This window comes from Chiloscyllium punctatum, chromosome 42 (assembly GCF_047496795.1).
Source record: "Chiloscyllium punctatum isolate Juve2018m chromosome 42, sChiPun1.3, whole genome shotgun sequence".
Taxonomy (NCBI): domain Eukaryota; kingdom Metazoa; phylum Chordata; class Chondrichthyes; order Orectolobiformes; family Hemiscylliidae; genus Chiloscyllium; species Chiloscyllium punctatum.
Genome location: NC_092780.1, coordinates 14,637,136 through 14,663,348, shown reverse-complemented (window position 1 = coordinate 14,663,348; position 26,213 = coordinate 14,637,136). Strand labels below are relative to the sequence as shown.

Sequence of the window (26,213 nt, the reverse complement as noted above, 5' to 3'; positions counted from 1 at the left end):
TATGTCATCAACAGTGCCAACAAGTAGCAGTTGCTCAGCAATTACCCGCTCACTGACAGTTAGTCTGGGTCCTGCCAGGGCCACTCAGCTCCTCACCTCATTACAGCCTTGGTTCAAACACAGACTCCAGAAGGGAAGTGAGAGTGACAGTCCTTGACATCATGACCATATCTGATCATGTGTGGTTTCAAGTAGCCCTAGCAAAACTGGACTCAATCAGAGTCAGAGGGGAAATGCTCTCCTGGTTGGAGTCATACCTGGCACAATGGAAGACATTACCCACAGCAAATAGACTGCTGCGGTTCAAGAAGGCAGCCTACCCCCACATTCTCAAGGGGCAACAAGGGACAAGCAATAAATGCTGGGCGCAGCCAGCAAGTGAATAAAAAAATTACAATCCTTCAACACTGCAAGTGAGCCCCAGTAGGACACAGGAAAAGTAACCTCAAACCCTCCTTAGAAAAATACATTGTTCCCATGGAGACCTGGGAAAGTCTCACCCAACTCTGCCCAAGGTGAAGGGAAAGCAGCTGAAGAAGGACCTGTCCATCTCGAAACTCCTCACCGACAGCAATCTTTGATATGGAGAGCCCTCCCACTCCTATTCCCACCCTCCCATTCCCTCGACCACCACCAGCCCCTCCTGGGGCAGAGACTGTAGGTCGTGCGGTGGACTCTTCGGTCACCTGAGAACTCCTGTTTTAATTTGGAACCAAGTCACCGACGACCAAGAGGGGCTGTCTAAGAGAGTAACAAGTGTATTAAGGAAATGTTAACAAGAAACTCAGAACGTCACACTTTGTTTTCTGAAAGGCACATATGTCAAGGCAGCCTACGTAAGGAACCAAAGGAGATGAGGGCGATAATAAACGAGTATTTTGCATCAGTGTTTACTGTGGAGAAGGACATGGAAGATATAGAATGTGGGGAAATAGATGGTGACATCTTGAAAAATGTCTTTATGACAGAGGAGGTAGTGCTGGATATCCTAAAACACAAACGTGGATAAATCCCCAGGACCTGATGAGATGTACTCTAGAACTCTGTAGGAAACTAGGGAAGTGATTGCTGGGCCCCTTGCTGAGATATTTGGCCCATCTGATCAAGATCCCATTGTAATCTGAGGTAACCTTCCTCGCTGTCCACTACACCTCCAATTTTGGTGTCATCTGCAAACTTACTAACTCTCCTGAAAGGTGAGGTGCTTGAAGACTGGAGGTTGGCTAAAGTGGTGCCACTATTTAAGAAAGGTGGTAAGGAAAAGCCAAGGAACTATAGACCGGTGAGCCTGACATCGGCGGTGGGCAAGTTGTTGGAGAGAATCTTGAGGGACATGATGTACATGTATTTGGAAGGGCAACGACTGATCAGGGATAGTTAAAATGGCTTTGTGTGTGGGAAATCATGTCTCACAAACTTGATTGAGTTTTTTGAAGAAGTAACAAAGTAGATTGATGAGGGCAGAGCAGTGGACGTGATCTATATGGACTTCAGTAGGGCGTTCGACAAGGTTCCCAATGGGAGACTGGTTAGCAAGGTTAGATCTCATGGAATACATGCTATCTCTCTGACTATGACTTGACAAACCACTAGAGCAGGTGAGACTTGAACCCACACTTGACTCCCCCACACTCCCACTCCTTCACTTTCCTCGACTCCCCCACACTCCTCGACTCCCCCACACTCTAGCCTCTCACCAGGTAACGATGCACCTCCCAAATTCCTGATTAGATTTAAGGGGCTCCATCTTATAATTTTGACTTTTATTTTCTTTGAACTCCAACTCTGTCTCGCAGGAGTGGAATCCTGTACTCTGATGTGTGGATGGTCAGATGGTGACTGAACTATATACTTGCTGCAATGGTTTCCACAGTCAAATAGCTCACTGCCTCACGAAGCACAGGTGCTTTTACCAAGTGCCAGAACCTCTCAGGCCTAACCTGCCGTCTTCAGCAGGAAAACTGGAATTGCCAAATTGGTGCAGATTTGTATGGCACTGATCCTTGCAAAAATAGACAGGATCACATACAGATGACAAACTCTTGTAAAATCAGAGAGGATCAAAACAGACAGGATCACATACAGCTGACAAACTCTTTCAAAAACACCTCCGAGTTGCTCAGTTGATTCAGAAAATCTTCCGCGTTCTCGCGCATCTCCCGGGCACTCCTCCTCAGCAAGAACCAGCCAAAGAAATACGGTATGATGTAGGCCCGAAAGCTTTGCTTCATGCTGCTCAACTGTTCTGCGGTTAGTTTCCACTGGTTTTGTTTCGCAAGCTTCTCGCAGTCGTTCCTCCACTGTGTCTTCGGGCTGACGATGAGGGCAATGTAGTCGTTGTCTCTGGCCAGGCTGGTGAGGCGGTCCAGCCGTTTGGCAGAGAGGTGGTTGTCATCGACTACTATGACGTTTTTATTCTCCTTAAAGCCCCTTTCGAGTTCCTCATCCACCCGGGCGTACCGCTCAGGGTCAGTCTCGTCCTCGTCCACCCTGGGAGGAAACTTCAAAGGCTCAGGGCAAGTGCAGGCCGAGGACCCACGGTAAAAATCGGTGATTACTTTGCCGAGGGTCGACTTGCCACTGCCAGGCAGACCACGCAGAATGAAGACGGTGTGGGCTTCTTTAACTGTCTTGACCGTGTCATCGTCACGAAGGAACGGGAAGTTATTTTTGACCTTTGACGATTTTGAGCCCATTGTTGTCAGGTTTCTAATCTGCAAAACGAATTGTAAAAAAAACAAAAACCAAGTCAGAATGGCAAAAAAGAACTTCCAGGAAGGCAACAGAACTTCAAGCGATGCAAACTCAATACCGTGGATGCTGGGAATTCTGAAACAAACACAGAGACAGCCAGAGAAGTTCATCCGCCACATTGCAGAAATATAAAGTCAGAAGTCTCATGACACCAGGTTACAGTGCAACAGTGAGAAAGTGAGGACTGCAGATGCTGGAGATCAAAGTCAAGAGTGTGGTGCTGGAAAAGCACAGCAGGTCAGGCAGCATCTGCAGAGTCAATGTTTCGGACAAAAGCCCTTCAATCAGGATTTCCTGATGAGGTGCTTATGCCCGAAACGTCAATTCTCCTGCTCCTCGGATGCTGCCTGACCTGCTGTGTTTTTCCAGCACCACACTCTCCACTATAGTCCAACAAGTTTACTGAAATCACACAAGCTTTCGGAGTGCAGCCCCTGGGTACTGTGTGATTTCAAATAAACCTGTTGGACTATAACCTGGCATCGTGTGACTCCTGACCTTGTCCAACCCAATCCAACACCGGCACCTCCACGTCAGAAAGATAAGAATTAACATTTCAAATCCAAGAAGACTGTTCTCAAGAACTGTTCTGTAGATGAGTCATACTGGACTTAACTCTGTTTCTCTCCCTACACAGATGTTGCCAGACCTGTTAAGTTTCTCCAGCATTGTCAGAGTTTGTTTCAGAATTACAGCAGTGACCTCTCATGTAAATGTGCCAGATGTTGAATTTTTAATCTAACTGGAAGCAGGAGTAGGCCATTCAGCCCCTCTCAAGCCTGTTCCACCATTCAATGAGACCACAGCTGATTTGTGGTCTCACTCCATATACCTGTCCTTAACCCATATCCCTTTCTGTATCGCAAAAATGCATCTATCTCAGATTGAAAATTAACAATTTATCCAGCGTCATCTGTCATTTGTGGAAGAGAGTTCCAAATCTCTCCCAAACTTTGTGTATATTAGTGCTTCCACACATCTCTCCTGAACAGTCTGGCCCTAATTCTCTGACTAGGCTCCTGGTTCTAGAATCCTCAAATATTGGAAATAGTTTTCTTTATCTACCCTGTCTTTTTCTTTTCATATCTTCAGATCAGATCACTCCTTAACATTCTAAATTCTTGAGAAAACAGGCCTTATTTGTATAATCTCTTCTAAGAACTCAATCCCTGAAATCGAGATATCTTTCTTGTAAACCTATGCTGTACTCTCCCAACGCCAATACGTCCTTCCTAAGGTGTGGTGGCCTGATCCACTCACAGTACCCTGAGTGGGGCCTACTCAGGGCTTTAGAACATAGAAAAATACAGCGCAGTACAGGCCCTTCGGCCTACACTAGCCCACTATCCTCTATATGCCTATCCAATGCCCGTTTAAATGACCATAAAGAGGGAGAGTCCACCACTGATACTGGCAGGGCATTCCATGAACTCACAACCCACTGAGTAAAAAATCTACCCCTAACATCTGTCCTATACCTACCACCCTTTAATCTAAAGCTGTGTCCCCTAGTAACAGCTGGCTCCATATGCGGAAAAAGGTTCTCACTGTCAACCCTATCTAAACCCCCAATCATCTTGTACACCTCTATCAAATCTCCCCTAAACCTTCTTTTCTCCAATGAGAAAAGTCCCAAGTGCCTCAGCCTTTTCTCATAGGATCTTCCTACCATACCAGGCAACATCCTGGTAAACCTCCTCTGCACTCGTTCCAATGCCTCCACATCCTTCCTATAGTATGGCGACCAAAACTGCACACAATACTCCAGATGAGGCCGCACCAGAGTCTTATACAACTGCAACATGACCTCAGGACTCTGGAACTCAATTCCTCTACCAATAAAGCCCAGTACACCATATGCCTTCTTCACAGCACTATTTACCTGGGTGGCAACTTTCAAAGATCTGTGTACATGGACACCAAGATCCCTCTGCTCATCCACACTACCAAGTAGTCTACCATTAGCCCAGTAACCCATCTTCTTGTTACTCCCACCAAAGTGAATGACTTCACACTTAGCTACATTGAATTCCATTTGCCACCTTTCTGCCCAGCTCTGCAACTTATCTATATCGCGCTGTAACCTGCCACATCCTTCTTCGCTGTCCACAACTCCACTGACTTTCGTATCATCCGCAAACCTGCTCACCCAACCTTCAAGCCCCTCCTCCAGGTCATTTATAAAAATGACAAACAGCAATGGTCCCAAAACAGATCCTTGTGGAACACCGCTAGTAATTGCACTCCAAGATGAACCTATACCATCAACTACTACCCTCTGTCTCCTTCCAGCCAGCCAATTCCTAATCCAAACCTCTAATGCACCCTCAATGCCATACCTCCGTAGTTTTTGCAGTAGCCTACCATGGGGTACCTTATCGAACGCCTTGCTAAAATCCATATACACCACATCTACTACTTTACCCTCGTCCACTTCCTTGGTCACCTTCTCAAAGAATTCAATAAGGCTTGTGAGGCACGACCTGCCCTTCACAAAACCATGCTGACTATCCTTGATCACATTATTCCTATCCAGATGTTAATAAATCCTATCCCTTACAATTCACTCTAAGACTTTGCCCACAACAGAAGTGAGACTCACTGGCCTATAGTTACTCGGGCTATCCCTGCTCCCCTTCTTGAACAAGGGGACCACATTTCCTATCCTCCAGTATTCTGGCACTATTCCCGTAGACAACGACGACATAAAAATCAAGGCCAATGGCTCCGCTATCTCCTCCCTAGCTTCCCAGAGGATCCTAGGATAAATGCCATCAGGCCCAGGGGACTTATCTATTTTCATCCTTTCCAGTATTCCCCAGACCTCTTCCCTACGTACCCCAAGGCCATCCATTCTAATCACTTGTGACTCAATATTCACATCAGCAACAATGTCCTGTTCCTGAGTGAATACTGATGAAAAGTATTGATTTAGTGTCTCACCAATCTCCTCCGCCTCCACACACAACTTCCCACTACTATCCTTGACTGGACCGATACCTACCCTAGTCATCCTTTTATTCCTGACGTACCTATGGAAGGCCTTTGGGTTTTCCCTAATCCTACCAACTAAGGACTTTTCATGTCCCCTTCTCGCTGCTCTTAGCTCTCTCTTTAGATCCTTCCTGGCTACCTTATAACTCTCAATCGCCCCAATTGAACCTTCACGCCTCATCTTTACATAGGCCGCCCTCTTCCCTTTCACAAGGGATTCCAATTCCTTATTAAACCACGGCTCCCTTTGTATGGTTGCAGCACAACTTCTACAACCTTCTACTCCAGCCCCTCTAGATGGGCGGCACGGTGGCTCAATGGTTAGCACTGCTGCCCTGGGTTCGATTCCCGCCTGTCTGTGTGGAGTTTGTACATTCTCTGTGGGTTTGCTCCGGTTTCCTCCCACAGTCCTAAGATGTGCAGGTGAATTGGCCATGCTAAATTGCACACAGTGTTAGGTGCATAGTCAGGGATAAATATAGGGTAGGGGAATGGGTTTCTCTTCGGAGGAGCAGTGTGGACTTGTTGGCCCCCAAAGGGCCTGCTTCCACACTGTAGAGAATCTAATCTAATCACAAGGATTAGCCTTCTTGATTATTTTCTGCACATGTTCATGAAATTTTAAAGATCTGAACTCCACGTCTCTTTGGACAGCCACTGTATTTAACTTGACACCATCTAGAAAAGCCTCTGACCTGTGCCTTTTCAGATTAAAATGGATAACTTCACACTTATATTGAAACCCATTTGCCACAGTTTTGCCCATTCACTTAGTCTACCAATATCCCTTTGTAATTTTGTCCTATCGGCAACAATGTCTACAATACCACACAAAGGGCCTGTTCCACACTGTAGGGAATCTAATCTAGTCTAATCTAACTTTGTGTCATCAGCAAATTTAGTTATGACTTTCTATGCCTTTATTCAATGCCATTACCCTCAATATAAGAAAGATTTGAATTTATACAGCACCTTACATGACCACTGGATGCCACAAAATGCTTTTCAGCCAATAACGTACAGCCAGTGTCGGGATGTAGCAAACACTGCAGCCCACTTGTACACAGTAGAGTTCCAACAGAGAGTAACATGATTGCTTTTGTAATGCAGATAAAGGGGTAACTCCCTCACTCTTCCATGAAGTCGTGCAGCGGGATGTTTGACATCCCGAGAAGCAGATAGAGCCCTGGTTTAATATTACATCTCAACATCTTCCCTAAACATCAGAAAACATACATTGGAACATGATGTACTCCAAGAAACAACAATGATGGGGAGCCAATGGCCTCGTGGTATTCTCATTAGACTATTAATTGAGACATCCAGGTAATGTTCTGGGGACCCTGTTCCAAATATTGCCATGGCAGATGGTGGAATTTGAACGCAATAAAAAATATTCTGGAATTAAGAGTCTCATGCTGACCATCGTCAATTGTCAGAAAAAGTCCATCTGGTTCACTAATATCGATTCGAGAAGACAACTACCTGGTCTGGTCTCTACGTGACTCCAGACCCACAGCAATGTGGACAATTTGCAAATGCCAAGTCACTCAGTTGTATCAATCACTAGAAAGTCTCAAAGCAGGAAGGAATATGGACAGACCACCTGGCATTGAACTAGGCACCAGAACAAAAAGGCAAAACCAGTCCTGTTGACTCTGCAAAGTCCTCCTTATGTCTGTGGGCGTGTACCAAAGTTACGAGAGCTGTCTGTCACAGACTAGTCAAGCAACACCCTGGTAGAGTCACACTCACCATACAAACAACGTCCCAGATACCAGCATTGCTATCCCTGAATATATCCCATCCCACTGGCAGGACAAACCCAGCAGAAGTGGTGGCACGGTGGGATACAGTCGGCAGGGAGTTGCTCTAGGAGGACCCAACATTGACTATGGACCCCACAAAGTGTTTTGACATCAGATTAAACACGAGCAAGGAAATCTCCTGCTGGTTACCACTTACCATCCTCTCTTGGCAGATGTATGGGCACTCCGCCAAGTTCAACAACACTTGGAGGAAGCACTGCGGCTGGCATGGGCACAAAATGTCCTCTGGGTGGGGGATTTCAATGCCCACCACCAAGGGTGGCTCAGCAGCAGGACTATTGATCAAGATGGTTGATTCCTAAAGGACATCACTGCAAGACTGGGTCTGCAGCAAGTGGTGAGGGAATCAACAAGAGGAAAAAACATTCTTGACCTCATCCTTACCAATCTGCCAACTGCAGATGCATCTGTCCATGACAGTATTGATAAGAGTGACCACCGCACAGTCCTTGTGGAGACAAAATCCTGTCTTCACCTTGAGAATATCCTCTATCGTGTTGTGTGGCACGATCACTGTGGCAAGTGGGGCAGAATTCGAACAGATCTCGCAACTCAAGACTGGGCATCCCTGAGGGCACTGTGGGCCATCAATAGCAGGAGAATTGTTCTCCAGCACAATCTGTAACCTCATGGCCCGGCATATCCCCCACTCAACCATTACCATCAAGCCAGGGGATCAACCCTGGTTCAATGGAGAGGGCAGGAGGGTATGCCAGGAGCAGCACCAGGCACACCTGAAGATGAGGTGTCAACCTGGCGGAGCTACTAAAGAGGACTACATAGATACCAAACAGCATAAGCAGCAAGTGATAGGCAGAGCAAAGCAATTCGGATTCCAACGGATCAGATCTAAGCTCTGCAATCCTGCCACATCCAGTTGTAAATGATAATGGATAATTAAACAACTCACTGGAGGGGGAAGGTCTACAAATATCCCCAGCCTCAATGTCAGAAGAGCCCAGCACCTCAGTGCAAAAGGTAAGGCTGAATGTTTTGCAATAATCTTCAGCCAGAAGTGCCAACTAATCCATCTCAGCCTCCTCCAGTGGTCCCCAGCATTACAGAAGCAGCCTTCATCCCATTTGATTCGCTCTATGTGATATCAAGAAACAGTTGGATATTGCAATGACTATGGGCCCTGACAACATTCCAGCAATGCTATTGAAGGCTTGTGCTCCAGAACCTATCACTCCACTAGCCAAGCTGTTCCAGTACAGTTACAACACTGGCATCTACCCAACAATGTGGAAAATTGCCCAGGTGTGTCGTGTGTATGAACAGCAAGACAAATCCAACCTTGCCAATTACTGCCCCATCTACTTTTGACCTTCAGTAAAGTGATGGAAGGTGTTATCAATAGTGCTACCAAGCAGCACCTGCTCAGTGACGCCCAGTTTGGGTTCGGCCAGCTCCTGACCTCTTTCCAGCCTTGGTTCAAACTTGGACAAAACAGCTGAATTCCAGAGGGGAGGTAACAGGGACTGGCCTTCATGTCAAGGCCACATTTGACCACGTGTGACATCACGGAGCCCTAACAAAAACTGGAGTCAGTGGGAATCGGTGGAGGGGGGGGTTGGGAAACTCTCTGTTGATTGGAATTATACCTGACACGTAAGAAGATGATTGTGGTTGTCAGAGGTCAATCATCTCAGCTCCAGGACATCCTTTCAGGAGTCGCTCAGGATAGTGTCCTAGGCCCAACTATCTTCAGCTGCTTCATCAATCTCCCTCCCTCCCTCATGAGGTCAAAAGTGGGGAGTTCACTGATGTTTGCACAAAGTTGAGCATTATTCATGATTCCTCAGACATTGAAGCAGGCCACGTTCAAATGCAACAAAATCTGGACAATATCCAGGCGCTGAAGTGACAACTCACATTTGTGCCACTTAATTGCCAGGCTATGACCAACTCCAACAAGAGACAGTTTAACCATCAGCGACATTACTATCACTGAATCCCCCACTATCAAAAACCTGGGGGGTTACCTCTGACATGAAACTGAACTAGACTAGCGATATAAATACCGTGGCTACAAGAGCAGGTCACAGGCTAGAGATACCGCGGGGAGTAACTCACCTCCTGACTCCCCCAAGCCTGTCCACTACCTAAAAGGCACACAAGTCAGGGGTGTGATGGAATACTCCCCATTTGACTGGATGGGTGCAGTTCCAGCAACACTCAAAACGCTTGATACCATCCAGGACAAAGCAGACCAATCGATTGTCACCACATCCGCAAACATTCACTCCCTCCACCACTGAGGCTCATTAGCAGCAGTGTGTAACCAAAGATCCATAAACAGCATCTTCCAAATCCATGACCGCTTCTACCTAAAAGGACTAGAGCAACAGATCCATGGGAACACCACCAACATCAAGTTCCCCTCCAAGCCACACACCATCCTGATGTGGAAATATATCACCATTCCTTCACTGTCACTGGGTCAAATTCCTGGAATTTCCTCCCTAAGGGCATTGAGGATCTACTTAAAGCACATGGATTGTAATAGTTTGAGAAGGCAGCTCACCACCACCTTCTGAAGAGGCAACTGCGGACAGGAATAAACCCTGATCCAGCCAGAGGTGCCCATGTCCCACGAGTGAATAGAAGAAAGTAAAATAGAAACTTACTCAGAGCCTTCAGTGTCTCAGGATGCTTCAGTGGAGTACAATAAAACAGAGCATGAGAACGTATGAGGTCAGACTAGCGAACGCTCAGCCAAAGAGGAAGGTTTTAGGGAAGGTGTCAAAGGAGGAAAGTGAGCTGGAGAGGCAAGAGAGGTGGAGGGAGTTTTCTAACATGTACACAAATCGCCAACTGCTCTGGAATAACTGAGTGTGAATAGCAATACAGAAGCAGGTGTCACAAGCTGTTTGTGTGAAGGCTGAACACAGAGACTTCCTGTGTGTGGTTAACGGTTCAAGGTTAAACATACTGCCAGCTTTAACATCTGCACCTTTCTGAGGAGGTAGAGCTCCGGCATATGCAAATACAGCGAGGGATGTCCGGTTACAGAACAACGTTCATAAGAAAACAGCCACTGATTTAACAGGCAGGATCGTAAACAGGAGAAAGCAAAGCAAAAAAATGCAGGTGCTGGAAATCTGAAACAAACACAGAGGGTGATGGAGAAACTCAGCAGATCTGGCAGCGTCTGTCGACAAAGAGACAGAGTTAATGTCCAATAGGACTCTTCTTCAGCAATTCATAAACTTGCTCAGTGCTAGAACTCTACAAGTTTGAGGAGAGATTTGTAATTGGGTGGAGCTGTTCATAATGACATGTCTCCAGCCAATGAAAAGGAGCAGATTTTGGGCACTGGATGGTGGAAACCATGAGAGTGGTGAACTCGGCCCAGACAATCACAAAGGCCAACCTCCCATCTAAAGAATCCACCTACCAGGCCCACTGTCAAAGAAAGGCCGCCAGCACTCTCAAAGATCCATCTCACCCTGGCAATGTTTTTCTACAATCTCTACCATCGGGGAGAAGGTACAGAAGCCTGAACACATGCACCAGCCGGTTTCTAAACAGTTTCGACCCTACTGTTGTTAGAATACTGAATGGACTCACAAACTCTTAAGATTCGCCTGTACCTGTGTTATTGCTTTCGCTGCTATTTACCTATTATTTATTTATCTATGCTACTTAACTCTGTGATCTGCCTGTATTACTCGCTAGACAAAGCTTTTCACTGTGCCTCGGTACACGTGACAATAAATTCAATTCAATTCAATTTAATTCAGTCCGCAAACAAAAGCAAAAATTCTGAGGAAGAGATACTTCTGACCTGAAACTTTCACTCTCATGTTTTCTCCACAGTGGCTGAATTTCTCCAGCTCTTTCCGTTTTCATTTGGTTTTTATACAGCAACCCAAACCTTGAGAGAGGGAATGGCTGGGCTGTTTTTTTGAAGAGGAATCACTTTGACTGTTGCAACTCTGTTCACTAGAGTTGAGAAGAACGAGAGAGAGGATCTGATTGAAACATATAGAATTCTAACAGGGCTAAGACAGACTGGAACGCAGGAAGGATGGCTCCCCAGTTGGGGAAGTCCAGAACCAGGGACACGGTCTCAGGATACAGGGTAGACCATTTCGGACTGAGATGAGGAAAATGCCTTCACTCGAGGATGGGAACCTGTGGAATTCTCTACCACAGAAGGCTGCAGGGGCCAAGTTACTGAATATATTTTTTTTAAAGGAGAGAGATGATTGTTGAGATTTTAAAGGGGTGTGGGGAGAAAGTGGGAATATGGCATTGGATAGAGGATCATCCATGATGACCCACTGATTGGAGAACAGGCTGAATGGCCTATTCCTGCGCCTAGTTTCTAAGTCCCCAGATTCTGGCTTGAAGCAATTACAGGTCAAAGGTTATGCAGAACACAAATGTCACTGGGATTATCTGCTGTTTCTTTGTTCTTAAAAGAACAAAAATGCAAAACAAACCATTTGGCAACATCCTTGTAAATATAACACAAAAGTACTGCAGACTGGAAATCTGAAATGAGAACAGTAAATGGCTGAGGCAGATCTGAGGAGAGAGAAAGAGACTGAAAGTTTCAGGTCGGTGGAGCTTTCATCAGGAACTGAAGTGAAATCAGGATGGAAGAGTTTTTAAGCCGGTGGAAGTGGGGGAGGGGGAAGAAAGCACAAAGGATGTGCTTTGGGATAGGGTTGGAGGCCATGAGGACATTAAATACCAGAGGGTTTCCTGATACAGCAACCAAAAGACTAGGAATGTGTTTTACTGACTATGAACTATTTATAATAGACACTCACCTCTGAACGCCTGGCAGATATAGAATCCCTACCGTGTGGAAACAGGCACTTCAGCCCAACAAGTCCACACTGACCCTCCGAAGAGCTTCCCACCCAGAACCATTTCCCTGACCTATTACTTTACATTTACCCCTGACTAATGCACCTCAACTCCACATCCCAGAACACCATGGGCAACTCACCTAACCTGCACATCTTTGGATTGTGGAGGAAATCAGAGCACCCGGAGTAAACCCGCACAAACTCAGGGAAATGTGCAAACTCCACATAGACAACCGCCCAAGGCTGGAATCGAATCTGGATCCATGGCACTGTGAGGCAGTAGTGCTAATCACTGAGCCACAGTGCCACCCTTGTTTTTTTTCAGAACATATTTCGACAGGGAGGTACAAGTGTCTTTATTCTCTGGCCTGACCCTTCTGGTAATTATAACCTGTAAGTTCTCACAAGGTCATTGGTTCCTGATTTACTTCACTCCAATAAAGAAAGAATCTGCTCTAAAAACACTTTGCTGTTAAATTAAGACCAGCCCACAGATGGTCAAGATCTCGTAGGGGTTTTCCATTTGGCACCACTTTCTAAACCCAGTATCATTATCAGATAAAACCTTCCAAGCTTGCAGCCTTCCTCTTAACAGTTCGAAACAGATTTCTCACTTCCATACATTCAATACACAGAATAACGACTAAAACTTACACGGGTCTCTCAATTCAAGTTACAGTCAACGCCTGAAATTTAACGCAAGTTTGAAAAAGAAGTTCCTTGGTGCTTTCACAACCTCAAGCTTCTTCAGGGCAGCCTTACAGAACCTTTCAAAATATAGTCACTGTTCTGGTGTAGGAAATGTGCGCAAGCGGGCTGCCACAATCAGCTCCCACAACATTAACGTGATAAGGACCCCATGATCTGTCCTGGCCATTTTAGTTCAATGTCTTCCATCAGCATTGCCAACATGAGATCCTGGGTACCACTTAGAGGGACAATGTCACCAATGAAGGAGGGCGACACAGAGCTCTCAGAGGACACTGTGATAGGGGGACAATCTGAGACAGGCAGGAGACAAGTGCACTCCCTTGATGTACATCCAACACGGTGCCAATTAAATGGGCATCATCAAAAGCGAAAAGAGGCCAGGGCCAGCCAAAGTAGATCCGTCAAATTCCTTTATGGGGGAACCTTGAGGAGTGGGATACCTACCATGGACTAGGGACTCTCACTGTCCCTTGACCTGCAGAAGATCAGGAGAGTTCAGTTCAAGTAAATCTGTTATGGTACCATTCACTGAGGGATAAGCATTGTCGGGCCTCCAGGAAGAACACTGCTGCTCCACCTTCAAACAGAGCCCTGAGATCTTGCTCATCGACCCAAACAGAGGACCAGGAACGTAGTTTATCGTCAGTGTCTGTTGGGTAGAACTCCCTCAGTAGGGGATTGGTTAGCTCAGTCGCCTGGCCTTGTGATGTAGAGTTGTATCAACAAGGTGAGTTTGACTCCTACGAGGTTACCATGAAAGGTCTGTCCTTCTCAATCACCCCCGTCAATTGAGGCGTGGTGACCTTTAGGTTAAACTCACCACCAGTTGTCTCTCTCTCTCTCTCTCTCCCCATTATGGGAGAGTGGGTGACTCATGGTAACTGCATTCCCCCTTTTTGGAACTTGGAAGCAGGACCTGTGACTCAGAGGGAAGAATTCCACCAGCTCAGCCACAATGTTGGAGGGGAGTAATATAAGAAACATAGCACCAATGAATTTACAGCAAGCTACCATATCAGCAACGTAATAGCGGTCAGATAATCTGCTTTTATAATGTTGATTGAGGGACAAATAACAGCCTTGGACCTGAGAGATGGCTAGCACAAGGGAACATAGCTTTAAATTGAGGGGTGATAGATAAAGGACAGATGTCAGAGGTAGTTTCTTTACTCAGAGAGAGGAGTAAGGGCGTGGAATGTCCTGCCTGCAACATTAGTAGACTAGCCAATTTTAAGGGCATTTAAATGGTCATTGGATAAACATATGGATGAAAATGGAATAGTGTAGGTTAGGTGGGCTTCAGCTTGGTTTCACAGGTCAGTGCAACATCGAGGGCCGAAGGGCCTGTACTATAAGACCATAAGACATAGGAGTGGAAGTAAGGCCATTCAGCCCATCGAGTCCACTCCGCCATTCAATCATAGCTGATGGGCATTTCAACTCCACTTACCCGCATTCTCCCTATAGCCCTTAATTCCTCGAGACAACAAGAATTTATCAATCTCTGCCTTGAAGACATTTAGCGTCCCGGCCTCCACTGCACTCTGCAGCAATGAATTCCACAGGCCCACCACTCTCTGGCTGAAGAAATGTCTCCGCATTTCTGTTCTGAATTGACCCCCTCTAATTTTAAGGCTGTGTCCACGGGTCCTAGTCTCCTCGTCTAACGGAAACAATTTCCTAGCGTCCACCCTCTCCAAGCCATGTATTATCTTGTACGTCTCTATTAAGTCTCCCCTTAATCTTCTAAACTCCAATGAATACAATCCCAGGATCCTCAGCCATTCCTCATATGTTAGACCAACCATTCCAGGGATCATCCGTGTGAATCTCCGCTGGATACGTTCCAGTGCCAGCATGTCCTTCCTGAGGTGTTGGGACCAAAACTGGACACAGTACTCCAAATGGGGCCTAACCAGAGCTTTATAAATTCTCAGTAGCACAACGGTGCTTTTATATTCTAACCCTCTTGAGATAAGTGACAACATTGCATTCACTTTCTTAATCACGAACTCAACCTGCATGTTGACCTTTAGAGAATCTTCGACTAGCACTCCCAGATCCCTTTGTACTTTGGCTTTAAGAATTTTCTCACCGTTTAGAAAGTACTGCGCTGTAACATTCTATGTTCTATATCTCCCCAGTTGTTCTTCGCAAAGGGGTCAGGGCAGTATTCATTATGATGCCTGTTATTCTCAGTAAACCATGCAATGTAGAAATGGATACCTTCAAAGCCATCTTTAAGAGCACCAGGTCTCTGTCAAAGCTCCATATTTCTTGTCTTTACCTGGAATGTGTGCTGGAGAAAGTATCTAACCACAGTGTAACCTTCCATTGCTGCAGGTCTGTTGGCAAACCGTGCGCGACAGACAGTTTGCAGGATTACTCAAGGGTAGAGGCAGGCTGTGAATCATAACTTACAGAGTACCTTACGTCCATTGGCAGCTGCTACTAGACAACAAGTCTACCCAACGAGATGGTACATCTTTAGCAGCTGGACAAAGTACAGTTGCAACAGTAAAACCTCAAAATTAATACTGGATTAAGCTTCAACCTTGTGAGCCCCTTGCGATTTGTACAGAGTTTCTCAAATGCTTTAGTTCCGAGACGCCACCTTTGGTTTTGCAAAACTTTCATGAATTCCCTGTGGTACAAATAAAGTTTCTTTGGCGTAAAAATTAGTTGCACAATTAAACAGATTTATACTTATGAACATTTTACTCACTTAATGCGAACGTTGTTGCCGGTCTTTCTTTCCGAATTACTCTGTCACCACACCTCCTTCCTGTATCAAGAACCTCCTCCAGCCCCTATAATCCTCCGAGATTTCTACCCTCCTCCAATTCTGGCCTCTCATGCGTTCTGAGTTTTTTAACACTCTACCTTTGATGTCACCGCCTTTGTCTGTCACATCCAAATATCTCCCCACTTCTCTACCTTTCTCAACTCCTTTAATACCTATCTCTGCAACAAATAAGAAGATATGGATGAATTAGGAGCCAAAGCAGGCCATTCTACCCCTCAAGTCTGCTCCCACCTGTACTCACCCACCTACCCCTTTGATTCCCTTGTCTATCAAGAATCTATCTTACTCAGCCTTAAAACTATTCATTGACCCTGACTCCACTGTGCTCTGGGCAAGAGAATTCCACAGACTAATGATAGAAACATAGAGAATAGGAGAAGCAGTTGGCCATTCAGCCCTTGAAGCCTGTTCTGCAATTTGATATGATCATGGCTGACCATCCAACTGAGTCCCCTGTTCCTGCTCTCTCCCCACACCCTTTGATCCCTTTAGCCCTCAGACTGTGCCTAAGATCTGGTTATTTCTTCAAATATTTCCCCATGAGACACAGTATGAAATGTTTTGTTTGATAATGTTCCTGAAAAGTGCCTTTGGGATTTTTTTTTACTAAGTTCAGAGCTGCTATTTGAAAGCAAGTTGTTGTTGCAGTTGTTGGCATTTGGTGATGTTTGTTAATTCAATGATAATCAGCAAGCACCAGAAACAGGCAAAACCACTGCTTTAAACCAGTGTGAATTATTCAGTAAATGCTATATTCTTTTTCCAGACATTTCACAATTAGTTTGCAATTGTAAAATTCCACTGGACTGATTCACAACATTTTTAAAAATTCATTTGCCAATGTAACCTTCCTTGTCAAGGACAGCATTTACTGTCCATCCTTAATTCCCTTGAATTACACACAATCTCTCACCTCCATAAATAGCAGCCTGTTTCTTAGCTCCATCTCCTTCTTCAATTCTGAAAGCTTCTTGTCAATAAAATTTAAATTCTGTTGAATTGTTTCGAGTTTACTCTCCATTTTTGCTCAGGGTCTTTTTCTGTTATTCCCCGAGATCCCTGGTTAAACACTCTTCCTTCAATCCGCTGTCCCCGATTAATCTGGTTTTCTGGCTAATCCACTTCTACAAAATCCCCTCAATGGGAAATCTCTACGTGACAGCAGCTCTGACCTATGACCCCCAAAGGAGCACCTCAATGGTCAACACTGGAAGGCCAGGTTTACAGAGTTTAGCAAAAGGTGTTTATGTTAACTATTACCTTATTTCTTTATTTTTCTACTTATTCTATGAAGATAATGCTTAACTTCTTTAATTCTGTCTCTTTTACAGCCTTGTATCTTTATTTTTGTATTTAGGAACCTTTGTACCTAAGATGGTGCTGTGTGTGACGACATTATACACCTTTCACTGTATTCCTGTACTTGAGTACGTGACAATAAAATCTAAAATTGGCACGGTGGCTCAGTGGTTAGCACTGTTGCCTCACAGTGCCAGGGACCCGGGTTCAATTCCCACCTCGGGCAACTGACTGTATGGAGTTTGCACATTCTCCCTGTGGGTTTGCTCCAGTTTCCTCCCACTGTCACAAAGATGCGCAGGTTAGGCGAATTGGCTGTGCTAAATTGCCTGTAGTGTTAGGTGCATTAGTTCGGGGTAAATGTAGAGTAATGGGTCTGGGTGGGTTGTTCTTGGAGAGTCGGTGTGGACTTGTTGGGCCAAAGGGCCTGTTTTCACACTGGAGGAATCTAATCTAAAAGAGGCATTTGCTCAAAATGTGTTCATTCGGGTGAATGTTTTGACGTATTTCTGACAATATGTTTTGGTGATCTGCTTTTAGCTTTCTCACGGAACCCCTAGCTGGGTACAGAGTCTCAGTTGAGGAACCCATGCTAGGTCAGATTAAGGCCTATTGTTTCATTATTCGGGTTTACACCCTCAACTTGGGAAAACAAAGGGTTTGAGATCTAAAAATAGACTGGGACTTTTTTTCACTGGACTGTAGGAGGTTGACTTTATTGAGGTTTCTAAAATCACGAGGGCCATCAATAAAGAAAATAGCTAAGGGTCTTTCCCCTCGGGTGGGAGAGTTCAAAACTGGGGGGTATATTTTTAAGGTGAGAGGAGAAAGATTTAAAAAGGACATGAGGGCAACGCCTTTACACAGAGACTAGTTTGTGTGAGAAATAAACTACCAGAGGAAATGATAGATACAGGTACAGTTACAATATTTAACAGACAATTGTATAAGTACATGAACAGGAAAGGTTTGGAAAGAGAGCAGCCAAGGGCAGACAGACGGGACTATTTTAATTTGGGATTATGGTCGGCATGGATTGGTTGGACCGAAGAGTCTGTTTCTGTGCTGTATGACCCAGACCCATTACTCTACATTTACCCCGAACTAATGCACCTAACACTACAGGCAATTTAGCACTGCCAATTCTCATTCCAGCTGTTAACAAACTTATTATAGAGGTTCACAGCAGCAATGCTTAGTAATGGCAACTAAAGCCTCCCTGCTCCCTCAGTTCCACATTAAACACTCATTGGCATTAATCCATCGGGGGGGGGGGGGGGGGGGGGGAAGAGGGGGGGCTCCTCACCCCATACCATCAACCTGCCCTGGCAAAATTCTATCAATGAATCCAACAGATCAGGCCAGATCCTGTGGTATGGGGAACGGCGATGGACTGAACTCAAATTGCTGTTGCATTTCAGGTGCCAACACCTGTTGCGTACTTCCAGGAGGGTTCAGCTGTCTGAGACACTGTGCAAATGTCTCTTAAACTGATTTCAGTGTCAGAGACTTGGTGCTATTTAGATTAGATTATTTACAGTGTGGAAACAGGCCCTCCAGCCCAACAAGTCCACACTGACCCTCCGAAGTGCAGCCCACCCAGATCCATTCCCCTACATTTACCCCTTCACCTAACACTACGGGCAATTTAGCACCTAACCTGCATATCTTTGGAATGTGGGAGGAAACCAGAGCACCCAGAGAAAACCCACGCAGACATGGGGAGAATATGCAAACTCCACACAGACTGAAGCAGGAATTGAACCTGGGTCTCTGCCGCTGTGAGGCAGCAGTGCTAACCACTGTGCCACCCCATCTACTTATCGGAAAATTGTTCATCAGTTTCATCTCAGGTGTAACACACAGGTTAATGGTGTCAATCACCCAAACTCTCACCACCCCACCCAACCCCTCCAATTACATAGTCTAATCCAACTACATCTGCCCAAACCCCATCCTAACCCCTGGATCTGACTGCCCCCAACTCCTCCCCCACACCAAGGCACCCTCAACTCCTCCCCCAACTACACTCCTCCAACTCTGACTCCCCTAAAGTATTCTCCCCCGACCCTGACTTCCCCAATACTCCTCCCCCACCCTGACTGACTCCCAACTATTCCGCCACACCATGACCTGACACACCAATTCCTCAGCCCAACTACTCCATCCCCACTGAGTCCCCCCAACTACTTCCCCCATGCTAACCTGACTTGCCCCAACCCTGACTATCGCCTGACCTTGCTAACTCAACCTAATCTCTGTGAGCCAATTCCCCAGCCAATTACCCTTTCAATCCAACAGCCACACCCCTGACCTGACCCCCTCCCCCTACCAAGATCACCCAGTTCCCAACTGTGCCTCCAATTAGAGTAACCCTCCAACAAAACTATCACCAACAATTCTCCCCTCCCCCATTGTGAGTACCTCCCTGACCAGGAGGGACCACATTAACTCAATGAACCACACACTACTCATCCACCGCTCTCCTCCCAACAGGATTTAACCTGACATCCACCTCATCTATCGGATTGGACCTGACAACCCACTCCCATCATTCACTCGCACCCCCACTCCCATCATTCACTCACACCGTGTTTACTCACTCACACCCCCACTCCCATCATTCACTCACACCTCCACTGCCATCATTCACTCGCACCCCCACTCCCATCATTCACTCACACCGTGTTTACTCACTCGCACCCCCACTCCCATCATTCACTCACACCACGTTTACTCACTCGCACCCCCACTCCCATCATTCACTCACACCACGTTTACTCACTTGCACCCCCACTCCCATCATTCACTCACACCCCCACTCCCATCATTCACTCGCACCATGTTTACCCACTCGCATCCCCACTCCCATCATTCACTCGCACCGTGTTTACTCACTCGCACCATTCACTCACACCGTGTTTACTCACTCGCACCCCCACTCCCATCATTCACTCACACCGTGTTTACTCACTCGCACCCCCACTCCCATCATTCACTCGCACCGTGTTTACTCACTCGCACCCCCACTCCCATCATTCACTCGCACCCCCACTCCCAGCATTCACTCGCACCGTGTTTACTCACTCGCATCCCCACTCCCATCATTCACTCACACCGTGTTTACTCACTCGTACCCCCACTCCCATCATTCACTCGCACCGTGTTTACTCACTCACACCCCCACTCCCATCATTCACTCGCACCCCTACTCTCATCATTCACTCGCACCGTGTTTACTCACTCGCACCCCCACTCCCATCATTCACTCACACCCCCACTCCCATCATTCACTCACACCCCCATTCCCATCATTCGCTCACACCCACACACCCATCATTCGCTCACACCCCCACTCCCATCATTCACTCGCACCGTGTTTACTCACTCACACCCACACTCCCATCATTCACTCGCACCATGTTTACTCACTTGCACCCCCACTCCCATCATTCACTCACACCGTGTTTACTCACTCGAACCCCCACTCCCATCATTCACTCACACCGTGTTTACTCACTCGCACCCCCACTCCCATCATTCACTCACACGCCCACTCCCATCATTCACTCGCACCCCCACTCCCATCATTCACTCGCACCGTGTTTACTCACTCGCACCCCCACTCCCATCATTCACTCACACGCCCACTCCCATCATTCACTCACACCCCCACTCCCATCATTCACTCACACCGTGTTTACTCACTCGCACCCCCACTCCCATCATTCACTCACACGCCCACTCCCATCATTCACTCGCACCCCCACTCCCATCATTCACTCGCACCCCCACTCCCATCATTCACTCGCACCGTGTTTACTCACTCGCACCCCCACTCCCATCATTCACTCACACCCCCACTCCCATCATTCACTCACACCCCCACTCCCATCATTCACTCGCACCCCCACTCCCATCATTCACTCGCACCGTGTTTACTCACTCGCACCCCCACTCCCATCATTCACTCACACCGTGTTTACTCACTCGCACCCCCACTCCCATCATTCACTCGCACCGTGTTTACTCACTCGCACCCCCACTCCCATCATTCACTCGCACCGTGTTTACTCACTCGCACCCCCACTCCCATCATTCACTCACACTGTGTTTACTCACTCCCCTCCCCCACTCCCATCATTCACTCACACCGTGTTTACTCACTCGCACCCCCACTCCCATCATTCACTCACACCCCCACTCCCATCATTCACTCGCACCCCCACTCCCATCATTCACTCGCACCGTGTTTACTCACTCGCACCCCCACTCCCATCATTCACTCGCACCGTGTTTACTCACTCGCACCCCCACTCCCATCATTCACTCACACCGTGTTTACTCACTCGCACCCCCACTCCCATCATTCACTCACACCGTGTTTACTCACTCGCACCCCCACTCCCATCATTCACTCACACCGTGTTTACTCACTCCCCCCCCCACTCCCATCATTCACTCACACTGTGTTTACTCACTCGCACCCCCACTCCCATCATTCACTCACACTGTGTTTACTCACTCCCCCCCCACTCCCATCATTCACTCACACCGTGTTTACTCACTCGCACCCCCACTCCCATCATTCACTCACACCGTGTTTACTCACTCGCACCCCCACTCCCATCATTCACTCACACCGTGTTTACTCACTCGCACCCCACTCCCATCATTCACTCACACCCTGTTTACTCACTCGCACCCCCACTCCCATCATTCACTCACACCCTGTTTACTCACTCGCACCCCCAGTCCCATCATTCACTCACACCCTGTTTACTCACTCGCACCCCCACTCCCATCATTCACTCACACCGTGTTTACTCACTCGCACCCCCACTCCCATCATTCACTCACACCGTGTTTACTCACTCGCACCCCCACTCCCATCATTCACTCACACCCCCACTCCCATCATTCACTCGCACCCCCACTCCCATCATTCACTCACACCCCCACTCCCATCATTCACTCGCACCCCCACTCCCATCATTCAGTCGCACCGTGTTTACTCACTCGCACCCCCACTCCCATCATTCACTCACACCGTGTTTACTCACTCGCACCCCCACTCCCATCATTCACTCGCACCGTGTTTACTCACTCGCACCCCCACTCCCATCATTCACTCACACCGTGTTTACTCACTCGCACCCCCACACCCATTATTCACTCACACTGTGTTTACTCACTCCCCCCCCACTCCCATCATTCACTCACACCGTGTTTACTCACTCGCACCCCCACTCCCATCATTCACTCACACCGTGTTTACTCACTCGCACCCCCACTCCCATCATTCACTCACACCGTTTATTCACTCGCACCCCCACTCCCATCATTCACTCACACCGTGTTTACTCACTCGCACCCCACTCCCATCATTCACTCACACCCTGTTTACTCACTCGTACCCCCACTCCCATCATTCACTCACACCCTGTTTACTCACTCGCACCCCCAGTCCCATCATTCACTCACACCCTGTTTACTCACTCGCACCCCACTCCCATCATTCACTCACACCCTGTTTACTCACTCGCACCCCCACTCCCATCATTCACTCACACCCTGTTTACTCACTCGCACCCCCAGTCCCATTATTCACTCACACCGTGTTTACTCACTCGCACCCCCACTTCCATCATTCACTCACACCCATTTACTTACTCACACACCCACTCCCATCATTCACTCACCCACTCCCATCACTGACTGATCACTCACCCACCCATTCCCATCACTCAGTCACTCACTTATCCACCCACCCACTCCCATCACTCACCCACCCACCCACCCACTCCCATCACTGACTGATCACTCACCCACCCATTCCCATCACTCAGTCACTCACTTATCCACCCACCCACTCCCATCACTCACTCACTCACCCACTCCCATCACTCACTCACCCACTCCCATCACTCATTCACCCACCCACCCACTCACCCACCCACCCACCCACCCACCCACTCACTCACTCACCCACCCACCCACTCACTCACCCACCCACTCACCCACCCCCATCACTCACTCACCCACTCCCATCACTCACTCACCCACTCCCATCACTCACTCACCCACTCCCATCACTCACTCACTCCCATCACTCACTCACCCACTCCCATCACTCACTCACCCACTCCCATCACTCACTCACCCACTCCCATCACTCACCCACCCACCCACCCACTCCCATCACTCTCTCATCCACCTATTTACTTTCTCACTCACTTATTTACTCATCCACTCACTGAAAGGTTCAGACTTTTCAAACATGCCGGAATACAGCAAGTTTGGTTTTTGAGAAAAAGGGGAAGTGTGGATTGTGCTGTTGCTCATCAACCACCAACACAGCTGGTAAGAGTCTATGTTGATCAATGGTGCACACCCAACAATGGAACTGGCCCAATAACTGTCTACTAACTCATTGCTATTTGAGGCAGCTTACTGCGTATCACCATGTTTCTGACATTACAATGGGATTGGCTGTGGTGAAGGTCCTAAACAGAAGGTCAAGGATAGATGCACACCCTAACAGCCTCATCCTCCCTGAGAGTGAACCCATGGAAAGGGACTGGGCTGAATGGAGCTTCCAGGCATACACTCAGATCCTGCATTGACCAGCTCGAGGGTGTACTCCCAGACATCTCAAACCCCTCCTTACTCCGATTTGAAGTTCTCATCACCTTTAAGAAGACCACTATCACCCTGGTGCCAAAGAAGAATCAGGCTGTGTGCCCTAATGATGACCACCTGGTAGCTCTTGCATCCATCATAATGAAGTACTTCGAGATGTAATGGCACACATCAACTCTGGCCTCCCAGACTGCCTTGATCCACTAGTATTCCCTTACCATCACAATAGGACACCATCTCCCTGGTTCTGCACTCATCCCCAGAACATCTAGATAACAAGGACACCAATGTCAGACTCCAACTTATTGACTTTAGTTCTGTCTTCAACATCATAATTCCAACCATATTCATCTCCAAGACCTAGGTCTCTGCTCCCAACTCTGTACCTGGATCCTTGTCATCCTGACCCATAGACTGTAATCAGTGAGGTAAAAACAATGACAGCAGATGCTGGAAACCAGAATCTGGATTAGTGGTGCTGGAAGAGCACAGCAGTTCAGGCAGCATCCAAGGAGCTTCGAAATTGACGTTTCAGGTAAAAGCCCTTCATCCTGATGTGAGTCAGATCTCAAACAACGATGAGATGGAGTACAGGAAAGAGATAGAGAGGCAAGTGACCTGGTGTAAAAACAACAATCTCTCCAACTCTGTCACCAAAATGAAGGAGCTGGTCAAAGCAGCGTGGAGGACACACCCCTGACTGTATCAATGGTGCTGAGGTGGAGATGGTCTGAGAGTTTCAAGTTCCCTGGAGTAAGTATCATCAACCACCTTGCTGGTCCATCCACATCGACACTACAGTCAAGAAAGCACACTGATGTCTCTACTTCCTCAGAAGGCGAAGGAAATTCGGCATGTCCACGATGGCTCTTACCAAGTTTTTGTAGATGCACCACAGAAAGCGTCCTATCCGGATGCACCACAGCTTGGTACGGCAACTGTCCTGCCTGAGACCGCAAGAAATTACAGAGAGTTGTGGGAACACAGCCCAGTCCATCACAAAAACCAGCCTTCCATCCACTGACTCCACCTACACTTCCTGCTGCCTCAGGAAACCAGGCAACATGATCAAAGACCCTTCCAACCCCAGTTATACACTCTTCCACCCTCTTCCCTCAGGCAGAAGATACAACAGTTCAAAAACGTGAACCAACAAATTTAAGAACATCTTCTTCCCCTGCTGATGTTCGGACCTCTCCTATATTAGAGTTGATCATTATCTCCATCTACTCTGTAGGTGTAACACTATATTCTGCATATGGTATTACAGCTACAGAGAAGGAGCATTCTGCTCTATTACCCTGATGATACTTATGTAAGGCACGGTTTGACTGGTTCGCACTCAAAGCAATACGTTTGACTTTTCATTGTCTCTCGGTACATGTGACAATAACAGCTCACACCAAAATGAGGTTGTAGAAGGCGCTATCCAAATGCACCTGGAAGATCATAAACATGAGATGATAATGCGTGTTTCTCTCTCCACAGACACTGCCGGACCTGCAGGCTCTTTCTAGTTGTTTTCGGTGAAGATTTTTGGGGATTTTGCATTGGCCACAAATACAATTTTGGATTCAGTGGGGAGGTGTTCAGTTTGATAAGCTGCACCAACTATGTTTTGTTTAAAAACACTAACAGTAAATGAGTGAAGGAGGAGAGCTCCCCGCTGTGGGCTTGTGGGTTTTACCCCAGTACCGATGTGCTGGCGCTAGGATAGCGCAGCATTTTCCTGGGCGTTAGCGGATTGCGCTCCGCACTCACCAGTCGCACGAATCCCGTCCGCATCCCCCGCTCGGACCCGAGCCCAGCTCCACATCAACAGCCAAGGCGCTGGGCACAGCAAGACTCCAAACCGAAACCGAAACGAACCTGCGCGTCCCCGACAGCCCAGAGTCTGCCTCTCCCACACACGGGGACGGCGCGCGGCCCCGAGACAAGGACAACAGGCAAGGAACGTGCGCGTACCCGAGCCACAAAGACACCGACCGAGGGTGTCCCTCCCTCACTGTCCCCTCCCTCAGAGAGACTCACCCTCACTGTCCCCTACCTCAGGGTGTCCCTCCCTCACTGTCCCCTCCCTCAGGGTGTCCCGCCCTCAGAATGACCCTCCCTCACTGTCCTCTCCCTCAGAGTGACCCTCCCTCACTGTCCCCTCCCTCAGGGTGACCCTCCCTCACTGCCCCCTCCTTCAGACAGTACCCACCCTCAGTGACACTCTCAGAGTGAAACACCCTCACTGTCCCTTTCCCTCAGTGAGTACCCTCCCTTGGACAGTGTACCCTGTCAACATCATTTTCCTATGTGTCTGATTTACGTACTTATTGATAATGAGACTTTTTTTAACCACGAGAC

At 47.5% G+C, this 26,213-nt stretch overlaps 1 protein-coding gene across 4 annotated transcripts in view; it reads right to left on the bottom strand.

The window, feature by feature from the left end:
• cnp (2',3'-cyclic nucleotide 3' phosphodiesterase) overlaps window positions 1-25,793 on the bottom strand; it is a 34,792-nt gene extending 8,999 nt beyond the window's left edge. The window contains exons 1-2 of one of the 4 annotated variants that reach the window (XM_072561470.1): window positions 25,623-25,793; window positions 2,084-2,714 (exon numbers count right to left, since the gene is read on the bottom strand). In XM_072561470.1, coding sequence (XP_072417571.1) covers window positions 2,084-2,714; window positions 25,623-25,646 — 655 coding nt within the window. In that variant the 5' untranslated portion in view covers window positions 25,647-25,793. Of the gene's footprint in view, window positions 1-2,083; window positions 2,715-10,207; window positions 10,368-15,839; window positions 15,943-16,833; window positions 16,992-25,622 lie in introns of those variants that run through there. The other 3 variants (XM_072561469.1, XM_072561472.1, XM_072561471.1) reach the window with 3 other exon arrangements.
• Window positions 25,794-26,213: the final 420 nt, after the last annotated feature.